General features: G+C 46.3%; 1 protein-coding gene across 1 annotated transcript; it reads left to right on the top strand.

Moving 5' to 3' along the window:
- Nucleotides 1-237: 237 nt before the first annotated feature.
- LOC8029507 (X-ray repair cross-complementing protein 5) lies at nt 238-17,249 on the top strand. Its single transcript, XM_002405462.4, has 20 exons — nt 238-275; nt 495-608; nt 1,193-1,373; nt 3,062-3,233; nt 4,411-4,533; nt 4,613-4,727; nt 6,105-6,350; nt 7,959-8,021; nt 8,574-8,711; nt 9,211-9,301; nt 9,656-9,716; nt 10,157-10,226; nt 10,301-10,387; nt 13,546-13,649; nt 14,058-14,166; nt 14,297-14,366; nt 14,485-14,597; nt 15,839-15,932; nt 16,258-16,391; nt 17,080-17,249. Exons 1-20 carry the CDS (start codon nt 261-263, stop codon nt 17,092-17,094), a joined length of 2,115 nt encoding a protein of 704 aa, XP_002405506.4. The 5' UTR covers nt 238-260; the 3' UTR covers nt 17,095-17,249.
- The last annotated feature ends 1,940 nt before the right edge of the window (nt 17,250-19,189 follow it).

Raw genomic sequence — 19,189 nt, 5'->3', positions numbered from 1 at the left:
TTCCACGGTTACGACACGAACGTCATCGGTCAAGCGCGTTCAAACAGGTCACGAGAGTTAAAAGAGTCAACCGCACCAGACTGACTCATAATTGACGTGACGTCCTAACAAGCAAACAAAAAAGCGCTAGAAATTTAAAATGTTGAAATAAATATTAAAGTTTATTTTTCAATTATAAATTACTTTTTGCTCGCAAAACAAACCCCGCAACAGTTGGAAGCACATATTGGCAGAGGGCAGCACAGAAGAAATCAGCAGCAATGGCGGCAAATAAGGTATTGCACTGACTTTTCTCCGCACAAACATTGGTTTTTTATATAATTGTGCTGGCAGAGACAACATGATATGGCTCTAAATCTCTGAATTTAAAACTCATTAACATACCACATCAGAATTTAGGCGTAATATTAAATAGAAATAAAAGTACAGTCGCTTGCCGGTTATCTGTCACGTTCTCGTTGTTTACGCATCGGTACTTTTATGTTTTCTTTCAGGAGGCAGTGGTGATCATCCTCGATGTTGGACCTCATATGAACCAGGGAGCACCCGGCAAGCCGAGCGACCTCGAAGAAGCTAAGACATGTGCCGAACTGATGATCCAACGCAGGGTAATTCGCGTCCCCTATCAATGTTTACAGATGGAAACCGACACAGCTGCAGTGAGCTTCGAACTGTGACCACTGGATAAGTTTTAATTCTAGTGAAGGATGCGTTTTGCTGGTTCTGGCGGCCTACCTAAAATTCAGAAGCTCGTTTCCAGTGAATAACGTTTAAGCAAAGAAAAACGATCGTTTTGGTATCACTGACCCAACTGACATTGCATAATTACGAATATGAGATTTGATCGGTTGAGTGCAGTATCTGGTTGGAATGTCTTAGGTCGTTCCTTGTGGCTCTAGCCATGCACAGTAACTCTAGAAACAACGGATGACTGGATGGATGCACATGGCTTCACCCTTTCTCTTTCCACTTTAGCAAAGTGAATGTTGGAAAGGAGGTCGCCTCCTCTCCAGTATTTGCTCTGGTGGAAAGAGGTGGGTGGAGCCTCCACTTTACTCTTAAGCAATCACTGACTATAGCCAGTGTTTCTTATAACATCAGCCCACCTCTACCTAAACGAAATTATACCATACAACACCCGCCGTAGGTTGTGCGTCAGCCAGTTGTCATTCACATACCGTTCAAATTTCAGATTTTCTCAGAGTCGAAGGACGAGATAGCCCTCGTCGTGTGCGGGAGCCAGAAGACGAACAACAGCCTGTCGAGCGACAATGAGTACACTCACATCGACGTTGTTGCCAATCTGCAGCCAGTCAGCTTCGGCCTGCTCGAGAAGCTCGGCAGCGTGAAGAGCACCCAGCACACGTGTGACTGTATCCTTCTATATACAACTTTGCCCGCAGTGTTAGTGGCTTTCCATTTTGTTTTTGTCCTTCATCTGTACCCCATTACTGTTTTTCCACTTATTTGTCGTTGTGCATCAATATTAAGTACATCAAGATAAATATGAATACAAGCTGCCACTTTTGAAATCGGTGACGGCTTGCAAGTGACTCTTCGAACGACCCCAGAAAATCGCGTTTCATAGCATTGAATACAGCCGAAAATGGAGCTTTGCCACGGTCCTCACAGATGGATGGATGGATGGATTTTAACGGCTGTACTTTTTATAATGGACGGTAGCTTGCGCCACCCAGTCTAACTTAAGGTGACCATAGGGTGACCAGCCGTCCCGCGACTCGCGGGACTGTCCCGCATTGAGGGCTCGTGTCCCGCGTCCCGCGAGAAATTCTGAAATCTTCAAAATGTCCCGCATTTCATACTGTCGTAAAATTCATTCTGCTACTCATGATGTTGCCGAACAACGGGGCACGGGGAAGCGCGGAGGTCACTGGTAATCGTGTGAATCGCATGGGTACGCCATTTTTTATCCAAGCATTGCGGGAAGCGACCGTCGCTCTTGCAGGAGAACCGAAGCGCTTGCTCCGTTGCACCTTTCCCCTTGGTGGCAAAATATTCTAAGAAAAAGTGCTCGCCAAAATTTAAAATATAACATACTGTAATTATTTTCATGTCGCTGTGTCACAGCAAAAGGTTTGCTGTGGATTTATTTTTTTATTTTTTCGTGAAGACAAGGGAAAAAGCCTGCAACTCACAAGCGTCGAAAAAGAAATACTGTTAAAAATGTGTGTGCACTCTAAAAAATGACCGTGCGTCTACTTTCACGCTCAACACTCGGCGGGGCAATCACCGCGAGTTACGGAGGCTGCTCAGCGAATGACGACGCCGAAACATATGTTTAGACAAAAAAAACACAGTCTGAGTTGTGACATTACGCAATGCAAGTGTGACGTTTTGCATTGCTTAATGTCACAACTCAGACTGCATTTTTTTTGGTCTAAACATATATTTCGGCGTCGTCATTCGCTGAGCAGCCCCCGTAACTCGCGGTGATTGGCTCTCCGAGTGTTGTGGGGGAAAGTAGACGCACAAGTTTTTTTTAGAGTGATAGCACCATGTTGATAAAAGTAAGCGTTGACAGGAAACAATAACGAGAAAAAGATTTAAGGTCTCTTATTTCCATTTGATGCATTGAGTTCTGCTTCAGTTAATTTTTATGTTTTCAATTTCGACACATTTAATAACACATTTGGCATAAAAAAAAGTACATCGCTGGGAGTAAAAAATATCTGAGCTGAATTGCTGAGAAGGTGTATAAACAGCACAGGATATTAAATGTGTTAACAGAGCCTCGGTTCGTGGTGTGCGTGTTAATAAATTTCCTCTGCCTCCTCCCCCCCCTCCCTCCTCCCTTCCCTCCCTCCCTTTTTCCCTCCCTCCCGCCCCCACTGCCCCGCTGTCCCGCATTTGCTTGCAGGAAGGTGGTCACCCTAGTCTAACTCCGATCATCCAGTGGCCAGATTGTGCTACTTAGAAGTTTCCATAGGATCTAGCGAAGGACTAAATAATACAGTTTGATTAGAAGGGCCAGCGAAGGAGAGTGACAGCACCAGTAAAAATCAGCCGGACCTCTTGCGTACCTTAACCTCGCTTTCTGAAGTCGTCGACGCAGTTGTGGTCGCTTTGGACGTCCTGATGGATCAGACGAAGAACCAGAAGTTTGCCGGGCGCAAGGTTGTACTGCTGTCCAACCTCGGCGGAGCGTTTGACGACAGTCAGCAGAACGTCATTGCCAACGGGATGAAGAACTCCAGCCTGTCGCTCACGGTCGTGTGAGTTTGTGCATCGATCGAAGCTTTCTCACTTCTCGTCGAGTTTCGACAGGACGGGAAGAGCAGGGAGGAGTTTTGGTAGCCCCGTCTCCGGCGCGAGCTCGCCGCCTTCGATGACGCTCGGGCGTTTCTGGAGCCTCGAGCGCGCAGGCGCAGCTGAGGCGCGGCGAAAGGCAACTAATGCTTGCTGGAGGCCGGGCATTCGAAAGAGACGCCTTCTCGTTCTCATATTGTCAACTACTGTAATTATACATCGTAATTCACTAGTATATTACTAGGGTTTCGGGTTTTCCGAGATTATTTCTCGTAAAATTCGGAGGTTTTTTTTTTTCTGAGATAATTTCTCGCCGGGAATGGGGGGTTTGTCGGTGTTTATTTTTGTTAGATTTGGAATTCTTTGAATTCCAAATCTTTTTATTTATTCTTTTTTATTTTTGAATTCAATATAAAAACAAATGTTTGGACGAAAACATGCTCTAAATTTAGAAAAACTCGCGGGCATAGAAATATATTTCTGCGGCTGCATCTGGCATTGGTGCCCTCGCAATTGGCAGTGTTAACTGCCCCAAGACAAACCTTGTAGATAGTTGTTGCTTGAATAACTGTCGGTACTACCTTGAATAGCCAAGCTCCCGGACGTAGTAGTTGTTTGGAAGCATAAACGCTTTAGCTTCCCTCCCCTCCTATGGAACCTATAAGTTCAAACCTTTCACTGTTACAAGAACACGAGCCCTCCCTCATCTAAGAAGCACAGTATAGTATGATTTAAAGTGGAAACAGTAGCAGTGCCTTTGTCGCCATCCAGGAATACAGTGAATGGCCCGTTGTACTAATCCGGTGGATTGACCGTTTGTACTGAACGAACCCTGACGAGATAAATGAAAAACTCCCTTTTGTTAATAATTTTAAACTAAATGGGAAAAAAAAAATAAAAAAAAACTGCCGTGGCCTCTCCTTGAGATTACTAACCTTGTGCCCTGAGAAACTTCATTCGTAAGATGTTGTCTTTTTTGCTATTTATTTTGCCATCATGACCTCAAAATTTTAAGTCTTTCAAATAAATCCGAATTGACGAAAACTTTACTGGTGAGCATTTTTCAGAGTTTTTCGGATTTATCCCAAAACACGGAATCCTAACGATAACGCAATACGAGATTTCTCTTTTTCTGCTTCTCAGCTGCCCGTTCGACATCGAAAACGGAGTGGACGACACCGCCAAGTTGTCGCCGAGTCAGCGGAAGGCCGTAGGCTACGTCAGCAAGATCCTAAAGACCGTGGAGGGAGACGCCTACACGTTCAGGTGGATTTCCCGAAAGTCTTCCCGCAGTTGTAACGGTGCCACAGTTTTTTTGGTGACCCTTTCCTTTTTTCTTTTTCAGCCAAGCGGTGCCGGCTTTGACGACGTACGAGAAAAAGAGGGTTCGGCCGACGCCTTGGAACGCCAACCTTGAGATCGGCCCAGATCTGTCCATTCCTATATCCTCCTACATCAAGGTATGCGCTCGCGTGTCGCTGCCCTTGACCTTCGAGCCACGAAATTCGATAGGTGTCTCACGCCGACACGAATTCTGAATTGGATGTCTTTTTCCAGGATCTACCGTAAAATACCGGGGGAGTGCCCACCTTCCCTGAAAACGGTCTATCCGGACATGAGTGCTTGTCCAGTCAAATCGGGCGGTTTTTAACATACCTTGCAGAAATCCCAAGCCTGGGTAATGTTAATAGTGTGGGCTCTTGAACGTAGTGGGCGCTTCTGCGGTATTTTGCGGTACCCCTTTTCAAACCTGTGTTGCCTCTCTCTTTGAAGACTCTTCCTTCGGTTATTTTTCGATGGCATCTCATTTAAAAGAAAGTTGAATACCATCAAGTTGTCACCCTTACAGCATTTAAAGGGACACTGACAGGGTAATTATGTTCGCCAAGGTTTTTATTTGCACGTATCATACGACAGCCAAACTACCGAAAACAAAATTTGCGGCTCAAAATTCGTTTCCTTTTCGCCCAAAAAACGCCGATCGGGAAATGGCCAGTTTGAGTCCCACTCACTTTCTTCGTGGCCACGTGCCGTTTTCTATGGTTTAGACACAACCACCTAATATATTCGAAGTCGTGGGTCATTGAAGGCACACGCTCGATATTAAAGATAGAAAAAAAAAATATATATATATATATATATAATACCTATTTTCTGTGGCTTTTAAGAGACTGCAAATACGTTGACTGAAACAAAAAAAGTTGCACAGCCACGTGACCTCCAGCAAATCTATTCTCCTTTATATTTTTTCTTCCTCTGCTTCCAGTCCAGTTTCGGTTTCGTTTCCGAGCTGTTGCATTTTTTGACTTTATTAAAAATGTATGTGATGCTGTAGCAAAATATAGTTTGGGGAGTCTCCTGACACCATAACAAATCACCTGGTAAATAATAAAAACATTTTTGGGGGGTTTCAGTGTCCCTTTAATGAGGGGATGCCCAGCCTGCCCCCAAAAATGACAAATGTCATTTCACAGAAATATTTGTTTTTCAGGAAGCCATCTTTGAGACAGATCCACATTTGTCTCAAAAAAGTTAAACTTCATTTAACAATGCTGTAAACGACTTTATATTTTGTGGACGCAATATTTCACGAACGTCAGAAAGCGTAGCTTCCAGGAATATTTTGAAATGTGGTGTGATACGATACATATTCGTTATCGTGGGGCGAAATATTTGCGAGACCAGTTATTTGCGATACACGTTTAGGTCGCAAAATATGCAGAAATCAGGTCCTTGATGCCAAACTTCTTGAGAGGCAATCTGCCGCCACATTAAAGTTCCTTCCATCTCGTTCTTCGAGCACTTCTAGTGTCGCTAACCTTTCCGCCTCTGCTCAGATCTCCGAGGCCAAGCCGAAGACGTGGAAGCAGTGTGTAGCGCAGCGGCCCGACGTGCCCGTGCGCTGCGACGCAACCCTGTACCGCAACGACGAGAAGGAGACCGAGGTGGAGAAGGCGGAGACGGTCGCGGGGTACCGGTACGGCACCACCCTGGTGCCCTTCAGCGACGAAGACAGGGACAGCCTGGAGTGCACCAGGGGAGGGCGGGGCCTCCAGGTGCTCGGCTTCACAGATGCCGCAAACGTACGTTTGTGTCGCTGTAGTCGGAGAACCAGGTAGCACAATTCTTTGGACCAAACTCCGATCTTTGTTTGGGAATTTGGGGCCTTAAAAAAAAAATGAAAGACGTTTACAATTCTTTGTAATGCCAAATTGGAACGCAGCTCTTGAGGAGGAGGAAGGAAGGGTATGGTTCCTGCTCCCCCTCTATACCCTCCCCTCTTCCTCTCCTGCTCCCGTCTCATTTAGCGGGAAATTTTCGCTAAATTTCTCGCTAAATTAAAAGAAAATTTCCAGATAAATTAAGCAAAAATTTTCCCGGTGAATTTAGGAGGGAAATTTAGCGAAAAAGTTTCTCCTAAATTTAGCCGGGAAACTGAATTGGTGTTGAGGTCACCTGACGTCATGTTTCCTATAATGATGTCGCACGTCATTATGGGAAATTATGAAAATTTTACCCTCGTGACGTCACGTGACATCGCAAGGATAAAATTTCCCCGCTAAATTTAGCCGGAAAATTTACCCGCTAAATTTAGCGAAAAAATTTCCCTGCTAAATTTAGCAAAAAACTTTCCAACCAAATTTAGCGAAAAATTTCCCCGCCAAATTTAGCGGAAAAGTTTTACCCTCGTGACGCCACGTGTGACGTCATTATGAGAAACGTCCCATAATGCAATGCGTTGTTACGCCGATGCCGACACCACTGAACCCGGAAACGTGCGCCTACGAGCTGGGCTCTAAAAGCGAGCCAAGGTAGAGCCGAACTTTCTTGGCTAAAGTCCAGAAGTCTTGGTCGTAACTCGCCAAACAAATGCCCAAGTTAGGCTTCAGCGCAGGTCATACATCCCGGGCCTAAGTCGCCAAACAGATGGCAGGGATAGGATTTACTTCTGGTTGTTCGTCTTTGTGTGGTAGCTTTGGGCCTAGATTGTGGGGCAAGTGCCATTTTTAAGCTTCACCGCTGGCTCTTCGGTTCATGAGCGGCATCTTTGGCTCAAGTCTGACACTTTGGCGATTATATGTGGCGAGCCGGAGAAACGCCGAATAAGAGCACCCTAGCGCTAACTAACGCCACGGAGCGAAATTGTATTAGGCCGAAGTTAGATCCATGAGATTGCCAAGCATTAGGCATTTCTCTGGCACGCTGCCTGGGGAGGGGCTTCGATAGACCCTTTCCAAAATTCAGTCTGGCAACCATCACCGAGTGTATGGTATCTGTCTCACTAGTGGCCGACAGAGGAATAATTCAAAGACGAGCCCCCATGCGGAGCCTGGACAGTCGCGCAGCCATGGAGAAGCCCTCTCTCCATGGTGGCGTAGCGCACGCAGTGGGCCGGCCGCCGGTAGGTGGTGTGGGCCTGGCCGCAGAGCCCACACGGGCAAACTCCGTAGAGGCTGCACGGCCGAGCTCAGTGCGGCGCGGCCACTTCACGAGAGCGCGCGCTCGGCCGTCAGTCGCTACCTCGGCAGTAGCGAAATGTCGCCGTCCATGCCACTACATTGCAGACGAACTAAGGGAGTGGAAGAACAACATTCATGCTTTCGCATTCACAACTCACAGGGAGTGCTTAGGTGTCCTTGGAATTTTTATTTTGCTGTTATTGTAGATTTGAATTATTCCTGGCATTGCAGATCAAGAGGCATTACTACATGGGCGACAAGACGTCTTACGTGCTTGCCAGGAAGGGCGACGAGGTGAGTTTTTGTTTTCACGTTGTCCTGTCGTCTGCTGCGCCATGAGACGCACAGCACGTGGTCGCCGGCACCTTGCTTCTTTATGGCACGAGACTTTGACGTCGTAGCTAGAAGAGTGTATTATTAGGCCATGTTAGGGCCAGCGTTACTGGATGCAATCAGTTGTGGAACTTCAGACATTACACAACCAAGTTAGTCTTTTTTGTCGCAGTGGCCCTGCCCGTTCGTCGGAATGTTTTCGTCTGCTGGCAAGTTTTCCCGACAAATGCCATAAATTACCAACTTTATGTTTAAAAAGATAGGCAAGCATTTCGAACCGTGTTTCATAGTTAAAACCACATGCCAAAAACATGCTGTGAGTTCTCCTTCTTACTGGGGTTCCAGAATTGAGTTTATTTGCTAATGTGCCTTTAAAAATTTAAGTCAACAACACTTTGCCACAATCTTCCTCCCGAGTACTCAGACTGTGGACCACCGATCAGGAGTTTGAACGATTAACGATTTTTTGGATGAAGATTTTGTTGCTAAGACGAAAACGTTTGTCTCTTGCAGTCCGCCGAAGCGGCCATGTCTGCTTTGATCCAAGCTCTGGACAAGTCCAAGATGGTGGCCATCGTGCGTTACGCCTTCTCGGAGCGGAGCTCTCCGCGAATGGGCTTTCTGAGTCCACGAATAAAGGATGAATATGAGGCAAGTCATTGAGCCAGATTATGTTGTGGTTGTTGTTTTCCACTTTTTGACTTACCTTGTTTTTGGACCGCCATGTTTTTGAGACTAATAGAGTTAAATAGATAAACTGTACTTGACAATCGGTCAGTGTGTATTCCTCTTTGTGATGCGGTATGCATTGTGCCACATTCAGACAAGCTGGTTTGTCATTTACTCTTTTGTTTAATCTAGCAGGCACAGTTTTGAACATTTGTGCCGGTTTTTTTCAGTAACCAGCAGAAGGATCATGGCGATTTATTGTTTGATTTAATCTGTAGCTCCAAAGTTGGTGTTCTAAGAGAAAACCAAACTAAAAAAGAAAGGTTTTTCTTTCTTTTTTGTCTTATTAAGGGGCATATTTTGGAGCACTTCATAAAGGCAGATGTAAGTGATGAGAGAGCCAAAATCACAGGGTGCTTATTGACCGTAAGAAGGCCGGGATGACGCATGGAGTGACCATTTTTCTCCGACACCCTCGTAGTGCCTGGTGTTCGTTCAACTTCCGTACATGGAGGATCTCCGTCGTTTCACCTTTGCTCCTTTGGATGCCAACAAGGACAACATACCAACCGGTAAATGTTTTTTTTTCTGCCGTGCCATGGCATTGTTTTTCACTTGCATTAGTAATAAGTGGCTGATTTCAGTTACTTCTCCCGCACCTTCATTGCATATGCTGCCAACGTGGCCCAAGGGTGTAACCTTGTTTGCTGTGCCAAGGGACTTAACTTGAACTAGGGTGGTGTCAGTTGACACGGCTCTCGAGTTACGTAGTATTAATGGCGAAATCTTTTCAGTATTCTTGAAGGGGCTTGGCGGAATTTTATGACTTTGGGATAGCATAGTCTCTTCTTTGATTGCATTCTGCATCTCCTGATAGTGATACTAATAGTGAGAACACTTTTCTTTCCCCCTTTTTGATTTTGCAGAAGAACAGCTCTCTGTCTTTGACGACCTCATAGCTGCTATGGATCTGTCTGAGGTCGAAGTGTAGGTATCCCAAACATTAGATTGATTTCTTGTATTCTTGGGCCAATTACAATCTCAATACGAATTGTTGATTCAAATCCGGTCTCAAAGAGAGCAAACAATTGATCGATAATTTACTAATGCAGGGGTTAACGTGAAGGAAAGCTGGTGGTGTATAATTAGTGAAAAACTCTGACACGTGAGAATTGTTCAAAGAAGGGGACAACACGACAATGTCTCCTTTATATTTGTTAGTAGTGCATAATACCAATACAACTCTGAGAATGTGATGTGGTGGGCGAGATTTTATGTGCTCCCGGGTGCTTTCAGTTTAAAGGTTTCCGATTCTGAGACTTCTAAATTATTTGAAGGAGCACTAATTGCTTGTGAAAAGAGTGTCACGATGGTGTTTCTGTTCTGTGCTAACGCACCAAACATTGTTTCTGGCTCTTTGAAAACAGAAACGGAGAGCCGCAAGAGCTCTTCAAGTCTAGTCAGACATGCAACCCATACCTCCAGCGTTTCTACCAGGTAGGCACGCCGAAAGAATTAAGCTTCCTCGTTCGGTATTAAAACAGACTGATCGTGTCCTTCTCTGAATGCAGTGTGTGCAGCACAGAGCACTCCACCCAAAGGATCCCCTTCCAGAGGTGGCACCACACGTCGCAGATGCACTGAAGCCACCCAAAGCGGTACGTCCGTCGTCGTCGCTCGTTCAGAAACGGCGTTGCCGAGCTATTTTATGAATGCCGTTGCAGCAAGTTCCACGGTGCTGCAGGTCGGCTAGTGGTGTCCGAACCGCTGGCCGACGTGCGGTTTCTTTCTTCTTTCGGAATCATTCGGTCTCCTCTTTTTTGAAGACCCATCAATTTCACGAGGTAAACAATTAGAGGCAGGTTTGCACATTTGCGCTTTGGTGGGACCAGGTGTGTTGCAACTGCTTGTTGTCGCTCACGGCCAGAGAACACGCTGGCACCAGGGGCAACTTGCATAGTGCCCTTTCCCCTCTTAAAGGGGCACTGACACCCCAAAGGTCGTATTTTTTTATTGTCTAAAACGATGCAAGTTGCAGTCATAGACACAAGAAAAAAAACTGCATCGTGAAAAAAAAATTTCCCGCGCGCGCGTGCGCCTTTTTATTTTTGTTGTTTGATTCTCCCGCCTCTCGCCTCCTCGCTTCTTTTGATTTGTGACGTCAAGAATCATGAAATTTAGAAGCTTTGTAGGCGACATCTCTATAACATTTAAACGGCAATCCTAAAACATGTTTTTTAACGCAACTGCGAACGCACTACGGCCCTTCTTTTTGAAATACCAAAAATCGAAGTCCGTTATGGTGCCGTCTCCTGGATTTGTATCCTCCAACGGAAAACAGGCGACAGCGCTCAAAACCGGTCCACCGGCGCTACCAGCGCTTGCTCCTTTCCTCCTCGCTTTGGGTCGCCATGGCAACAGCAGGGGGTCGTGAAAGAAAGTGGGCTCTCAGGACTCCGCAATATTTGACGTCAACGCATTAGCGCGGGAACTTCGAATTCGGTATTAGGAAATTGTTTTTTTACTTCACAAATACTAAATTCCCAAGTTTAGAATTTTGAGGGTAATGTCCCGGCATCGTTTTCAATCGTTTCGGATAATAAAAAAAAAATATGATTTTGATGTGTCAGTGCCTTTTTAAGTTCCCCAAGGTAAACTTTTTTTTTAATGCAAAAGCATTAATTGGGGGGGGGGTTTATGGAGCGAGCCGACGTCATCAGTTTGAAGCGCGCCAAACAGCACCTTAAATCCTTTCTCCGAGTGAAGCCAGCTCCCAGCTATGAAACCACGCGAAAAGCCTAGTTAAATGGCACCTAGTTTCCTCGATCCTAAAGGAGCGAAGTAAAGCTGATGGATTTCGCCTTCAATCCCAATGGCTGGCGCACGTCAACGAGGCTCCCATTGGCCGCTGCGCGTCAGTTTCAACGATCGCCGCCCCATGCCGCTGCGTGTCCGCGCTGCGAGCACGCCTGTAACACGAAGCGTCCAAAGTCAGAGCTGCGAGGAGAGCTGGGAGAGCGCACGCACGGCAGGCACAAATGCGCCGCAAACGAAACACAGGAGTAGAAGAACGGCTTGCATGCTTTGGCATTCACAACTCATAAGAAGTGCTTAGGTGTGCCTCGAGCCTTTTTATGAAGAAATTGATATACACCAGCCAAAAGTTTAGTTTTTGGTGACGTAGCATAGATTGTGTCAACAAAGTAGATCTGCGCAACGTTGTAGTCGTAACGTCTTATCTCAAGAAACGCCCCCCCCCCCTCCTCCTCTTCCTCCACACCGGCATTACAGTAAAACCTCTTCAATTCGGATCTCATGGGAATGGCAGAAATGTCAGAATTATCCAAAGGTCAAAATATTGAATGAACAAAGAAGACGGCGCGATAAGGTTGCCCTCTGACGTACATTTATTTTGAGAAGAAATCTGATATTGCCACCTGCTTTCTGAATGACATTTGGGCGGAGACGAAAACTTCTCTTAGCACACCGCACTCGCGCTGTCTAAGGCGTAGTGAAATTCCTCGAGCACAAAGAGAGCCTCGTCGACCTGGCCTCTCGCACAGTGCGGTGGGGTGGCGGCTCCTCACACGGACAGTGTTCACCTACGTCCGAAGCACGTCCGTCGTCACATAGGGCATCCCTGATCTCGTCGTCACTCAGCTGACCGGCCACAACAGCACAGTCATCAATCGCAAGGCAGTCAGCAAGTTGCACTTGGACAGAAAGGAGACCACCGAAACGGCCGTTGTTGTCTGCAGCAACGTCTCGGGTCTCCGCCGCCTGGCAAGCTTCGGACCAGGCAAAGCCGCTGTGCTTAAAACAATTTCCAATAATCTCAGCGGGCGTGTTGTTCCACATGTACGGCAAAATGTGAACCGCGCTGATGAGTGAAACTTCTAAACTTTGTATTCCTTTGCAGCCATGACGACCCACCGCAGCAAAGCCTCTTCTTGCTTAGGATGCGCCGCCTTCCGCAGCCGCTTTCTCTTCGCATTGAACTTGTTGCATTCGAAAGCCCGTAGGATCTCGGCCTCATTTTTCACGTATGTGGCCAACGTGCTTCTCTTGACATTGTACCTTTCCATCATTTGTTGTCGAGAGACGCCGCCTTTCCAGGCCCTCAGTATTTCCACTTTCGTTGCTAAATCCTTGGCCTGGTACTCCTGCCGCTTCGCTGGCGAAGCCACCATGGAGGTTGCTGCAGTTGCTGCACGTGATGACGACACCGACGACATGCCACGAGCGTGCGAACCTGTGCCAGTGAGCAAAACGCAAAACTCTCACGAAACATGGAGAACTGGAAGAGATGGGAAAAACTGGAAGAACAACATGTGCACCCCGGATGGATAGCGGTCATACCCTTTTGAACGGGTGGTAGCTTGCGCCACCTGCCAAATTCATCTGAATTAACCATAGCGTACCCAACTGCTTCCGAATTAATGAGCGTTTGGTGCCATTGACTAATACACATGTTTGACGGGACCGGATCGGCAGTTCAAATTATCCGAATTTCTGAATTGGCAGGCGTTGAATTAACAAGGTTTGACTGTACTTGAAGCCCACAGCGAAAGGTTGGTACATAGAAATTAGGAAATATGCGCAGATCAAGAGAGCCGGAGTGCATTCCCTTTCACTTAAATAAACAAAGTTAACACAGTCAGCAGCCGCAAGCAGCAGTATTGCAATTGGTCATGGCTAAACACAGATGCTTGAACGCGCCTTCGGAAGTTCTACACCTCATAGTTTTTGGATTGTGGTGGTTCATGGGAAAGGTGACGAATGACACCGACGTCTTCGCCGCCATTTTTCTCAACAGATTACCGAGCTGGCCCGTCCAGTGCTGGAGAAAATGGCCTCCCTGTTTCCTCTGCACGAAGTGGTTCCAGAGAAGCGGAAGCAGGACAACACCGTCACCAAAAAGTAATTGACTCTCGCCACTTTGTGTCCACTGCACTCCAATTTGTCTTTTTTTTTTCTTATAAACTCCAAGTTTTACAGGTTCTTCTGCCTTAGACAGACATTCTCTCCTGATTTTCTTGAAACTATACCTTCTTAGGGCATTTGTTCCGTACATTACCGCAGGTCTTTTGTGACATGGGCCTGGTTCTCAGTTTAGTGGTGACACAACGAATCCAGTGTACGTTGTTCAATGCAACGAATGCAGTGCATTGCAACATACGCATACTCCGAAGAAGCTAAAGCCCTCCATACTCCTTATTTTATGAACATAGCTGCACAGTGCTGTGCCTGTAGGTGGGCAATGCTGTGCTGCTTCTAATCAGGCTAAAAGTTTCAAGTGATTCGCCACCCTTGGCTTTTTACGTGCAGTGGTGGAGGGACTGTGACAAACGCCAGTGTCTCGTCGGACGAACCGGCTGCCAAGAAATCGCGGGCGGATTTCAGCATGGCTGACCTCGTTGCCACGGCGACAACAAAGGCAAGTTTCATTTGCTTGTGTATAGATAAGATCTGTTCCGGGAACTTAAAGTATACCAACGGAGAGTTTCTTCTCATTTCAAAGCCAATAATGTGTTTGAAACGGAATGAACTTTGTCGCTGCCTTTCAGGTAGATGTGGTGAACCCCGTGGAAGACTTTAAGAAGCTCTTGGCCGACAAAGACCATAGATTCGACGATGGCAAGGACTCATTTTCCGAGACTCACTGATTGCGTCTTTGACAGTCTGCTTGTTGTATTCTTGCATGTAGTGCTTACATCGGCTTGTTGTCATTGTGTGCTGCCTTTCTGCTTTGCAGTGTGCAGTCAACTTGAAGGGGTGATCTTGAAGCTCTTCGACGACACACTGGGCAGGGCTGTCTACGCCAAGGCAGTGCGTTGCCTCCGGGCTTACAGGGAGGCTTCGCTAGAGGTATGTTTTGGACGACTTTAATCAATAGTTCAGAGCACTATAAGTGACAGGCATCCTTTGAATCACCAGCTCAGTTCCGTCTCTTGACTGTACCCCACCATTTTGCCTGGTGACCAACTTGCAAGAAAAACTTGGATCTCCGAGAGCTTGTTTTCTGAAACTTTAGTCCTCATGTGCAAACAATATTTTTTTTTAAATGTTTTATGTTATATGTACAGTTGCCAACCGATTTTTCTTATTAGTTTGTGATTATAAGAAGCTTGAATAATCAAGTGGTCTGATAAAATGATTTCAGCTAAATGATGAAATTCCCGTGTAACTTCTGCTTCATTCTTTGATGATCGCGATTTTTCTTCACCATTGTCACTTTGCTTCGTTTGCATGCATTTGTTGGGTGTTGGCATACACAGTGAAGATAGAGGTGGTGCCATTTGGCGGTGCTTAGAGACGATGTTTAGCCGACTAAGGTAGCTGCACTACTATGCCCATTGGCAGAAAACACGTGCATCAAAAGAAACACTTGACGATTGAGAAAAATGACAGCTGTGCTGTGGCTGTTGTGGTTTGGCTCGCCTGGTGGTAGATGGCAGCCATAGCAGCTGTGGTGGAACTGTCAGATTTGACTGTAGTCTCAATGTAGCTTCTTTATTGCATAAGACGTAGAAACGATGTCACATCTTAAACTAAAATTGCAGTGATTCAGCCGAGCCCTAAAAATCGAGCAATGAGCTGTTTGCCATCTGAAATTTCAATCACTGTCATACATAATTTGTTGGGCGAGTGCCAGTCCCACGAAGACGTCCGAGCTACTGGACACGTCCGAAAAATCGGTCTGAGACCTTATTTGTACAGCATTCAGCCAATCTGCCTTCATGATTGGTATTGTGTCACCGGCGTAGAGACGATTCGGCCAGGGGCTCTAATCTGGACTCTTGGCAAAAAACTTGGTGAAGAATTCGATCGCCGTGATTTGATGGCGCCAGGGTCAGGATCGGTGCTGGCCAATCACGGCCACCGGATTCTTCTCTGACTTTTTCACCAAGTGGTCAGATTAGAGCTTCAGTGCAGTACTACCGCTAGTCTAGGAGTCTTCAACGTGCATAGTGCAGTAACGATTAGTATACATGATTGCACGTTGGTACAACGCCCGGCCCCGCCGAAACCGGCAATATTTGGTTCGCCGATTTGTGTGTCTTCAAGAGCGGCCTAATTGCACAACATGCCGGCATTTCCGCTCGCAGAAAAGCAATCCTGGGAAGTTCAACGACTTTATGAACAAGCTGAAATCTCTGTACAGCATCAAGCGGGAGGAACTTTGGGAGCTCTTGATAAAAGGTGGGTCATTACACCAGTCTTCCAACGTCGCCGTCATACGTAATGCTGCCAGCAGACGTGACCCTCGTCACAACAAACACACCTGTCCATTGGCAATGGTTCTCTACTCTCACAACTGGTAATACAGTACAATCTAAATAAAATACAAAGATACAATACTGGCCATAATGGAGTGCACATCTGACGTAGCAGACGGTGCTCCGAATCAGCCGAGGTAAAGGAAGCCTGGACCACCTCGGAATAGTGCCTGCACGGTCTGCCATTTGGTGTCATGATCTGCATTGCATCTTCCCTGACTGGATGTGTATCGACATCATACTTTCAGAGGCAGTTCAACCAGTCGGAAAAGCGGAGTGTTCCAAGAGCGCGCTGGAAGACGACGAAGTCAAGCGGTTTTATGTCGTCGAAAAGGAGGCGGAGGAAAAGAAGGAGGACGAACCAAAAGACGAGGATGATTTGGCAAGTTCTTCCTTTAAGTTTCGCGTTGCATGCTTGGCTCGAAACTACTCATAATGGATGTCTGCGGGGAAACTATGTTCCGTTCCACCCTCCAAGAGACCGCAGGGGATGCCATGAGCCATCGAAGTCGATTCAGTGACGTGCGGGTGTTGCGTGACCTTGGAGAGGGGTGCAGCGACACCACGTGGGGCAGATTAATCGCGTGATATACCTTCGCGGTGCTTGATTGGCTGGATTGACTTGTAGCGTTCAGTGCAGTCCACTTAATAAGGTGAAACAGAGTAGATAGTAGCGCTCTTTGTACCCAGCTTGAGATGTAAAGTCGAATTTATTGTCTGGATTTTTTTGCAATGGGAAGTAACCTTGAAATACAGGTATCTGGTGTCATTACTCTAAGTGGTCAATTTGGTCAGTTCTGTACGACTATACTAGCATGCGATCTTTTAATGCGCAAGGCGTGGAAGCAATTACACGAATCCATACCTACACCGGCTTTTCCTCCCGTGTAGAAGGGACATTCGGTGTAGGTATGGATTCCTTTGCCAAAGAGTTGCCGGTATGGCGAATGCTGTATGCAGCACGTGAATTCATTCGTCATAAGCAGTGGGATTTCTTAAGCTGAGGTTGCAGTTGGATTTAGCCAAATTAAATAACTGCAACAGCATTTTTTCTTTTTTTTACTTTGCAGCTGGACATGATGTGAAAGACACCAAGCCCTTGAAGTGCTCAACATGAAGCAAAGTACAATAATTCATTAGGGTCATTAACAACCACGAGATATTCATATGCATGTTCCTCGCTCGCCTATTCCAACAGAGTAAACAAATAAAGCAACAGGTCCTTTTCTTCCGTTCACAGCTCTGCTTGCAGTTTGTGTTGCTGTTTATGACCTCCACTTTGAGGTATTCGCGACTCCAGCGAACTATAGGGGATGCGCTGGTCAGGCAAAATGGCAGACAAAAGGAGATTTTCTTTGCTCAGCATGAGACCACCATAAATTCCTTGCATTGTAGTGTAAAATCGGTGTTGCATATGAAAGCGAAGCGATTTTTCGATGGTAGAAATCTTCTAGTCGGAGCGTAGGAATGACACTACGGAGGCATAAAAATAATTGCCTACTGAAAACAATGTTTGTTTCTGTGCTGCCTACGAGAACCAAACAGCAATAGCAGATGACAGTCGAAACAACCTCCTCTCCCGAGCTGCTCGGCGTTGCCGGGCGTCGGTTTTTCTGGAGTTGCCAATACCGTGAAGGCCCTTGAACCTTACTCACCAATGGGATCCCGTTTACAGGAAAAAGCAACCCAGTGTATATGTAGTGGAGATGTTCTGCTGCGAAGCTCAGAAGGAAGAGACTTGTACCTTAGAATCGACTCATAACATCCGCTGGGCTTTCACTGTAAAACAAAGTATAGAGATTGCTCCTCGACTGCGCCAACCAGGTTATCGTCTTAACTTCCAGACGATGTCGGTAATACCAGGAGCTAATTGTCGAGAAAATAATTTGCAAGTAATGCCATGGCGGCTGATGTGATATGGCGGAACAAGGGAGATCACTCGATTATCGTGTTTGCCATGTGCCTCCATTTTGTGTTACGTGTACCGCGGAAGTTGCACCGCCGGCACCTCACACTGGTGCATGCGCGTCAAGCTACACCGCTTTGCACCGTCGTGCGTGCATCGAGCTTCACTGGTTCTAGAAGCAGCGGCTGACATGGGGGGGCACCTGGGTTAGTACCATGCAGACATCTACATGTTATTAAAAAAAAGTAACTAAATATGTTATTGATTCCAGGGTCTCTAGCGACCGGGAAAACCGGGAACTCGGAGAGATTTTAATTACCGGGAAAGATAAGAGAATTGCCAGCAATATTCTTAAAAAGTGAGCCCAGTCAGAGAAAATGATCTGGAAACGCCATCGAGTGCCCTGAGCAAAGACCTGAGGACTTGGGGGCAGAAAAATAGGCAATAAATTATGCTCAGAGTGGAGCGCAAGCTCTGCTCATCCGATGTAGAGTTTGCTAACCGATGCAAAGGGAACATCCGACAAATCCAGTCCAAGCCTTGGAGTGGATTGCATTCGATTGAGGGCGGGACACTAGGCTAGATCCAGTTAGATTTATTAGATTTAGTGACAAATGGGAAAAAAGCGCACTGAACGGTGTAACTTAATGACACTTTCCTTTTCTCGAATTTTGCTTTATTTTAAAAGTTATAGCAGCTTTGTCTTGCGGTTCAAACGTTTCGCGGTATGGGCAGCGCTAAGTGGCTCCCGTTCTGAACTGATTTTTATGCCGTGTTTGCTGTCGTTTGTGGCCAATAAAGTGTCATGCCGAATTAGGGTTTAATCGCGCAGCAAATGCAATGCGAGCCGCCCTGGCTGCTCGCTTCATACAGCCTATCCAGAACATGCTTTAGTGGCGCCCTCTCGAGCCGTCGACACGGAGTGCGGCTGCCGTGAGCGCTCGCTGAGCTCACTACCCCTCCTCTAGTTCACGGCCACTCAAGCGACCAAGGACCAGTGTTGCCATCTTTTTTTTTTTGCGCGCGCCGCTAAATTGAGACCAGGAAGTCACTAAGCAGTCGCTAGATTCACCGGGAAGTCGCTAAACTATTCGCTGAATTCCAAAAGCTTATTATACCCTTTTAAAGTAAGTGAACCTCAAATAATCATATCTCAAGTATTTTGAGAGGCTAAATTTACACTGAAAAACAACTAGGACTTTTTTATTTGTAATGTTTTTTTCTGAAACGACTAGGGCGGTAAGTACGAAAGTACGAATAAGAAACGGGCATTT

The sequence above is a fragment of the Ixodes scapularis genome, unplaced genomic scaffold (assembly GCF_016920785.2).
Source record: "Ixodes scapularis isolate PalLabHiFi unplaced genomic scaffold, ASM1692078v2 PGA_scaffold7__128_contigs__length_106722199, whole genome shotgun sequence".
In the NCBI taxonomy this organism is placed as follows: Eukaryota; Metazoa; Arthropoda; class Arachnida; order Ixodida; family Ixodidae; genus Ixodes; species Ixodes scapularis.
The sequence above is the reverse complement of the archived record's forward strand: the minus strand, read 5'-3'. Positions and strand labels throughout refer to the sequence as shown.

Bases quoted from the DNA above. Each gene is read 5' to 3' on its own strand.
- LOC8029507 (XM_002405462.4), top strand. The intron at 3,234-4,410 runs GTGAGTTTGTGC...TCTGCTTCTCAG, and splicing joins AGCCTGTCGCTCACGGTCGT to CTGCCCGTTCGACATCGAAA. The intron at 15,933-16,257 runs GTGGGTCATTAC...TCATACTTTCAG, and splicing joins TTGGGAGCTCTTGATAAAAG to AGGCAGTTCAACCAGTCGGA.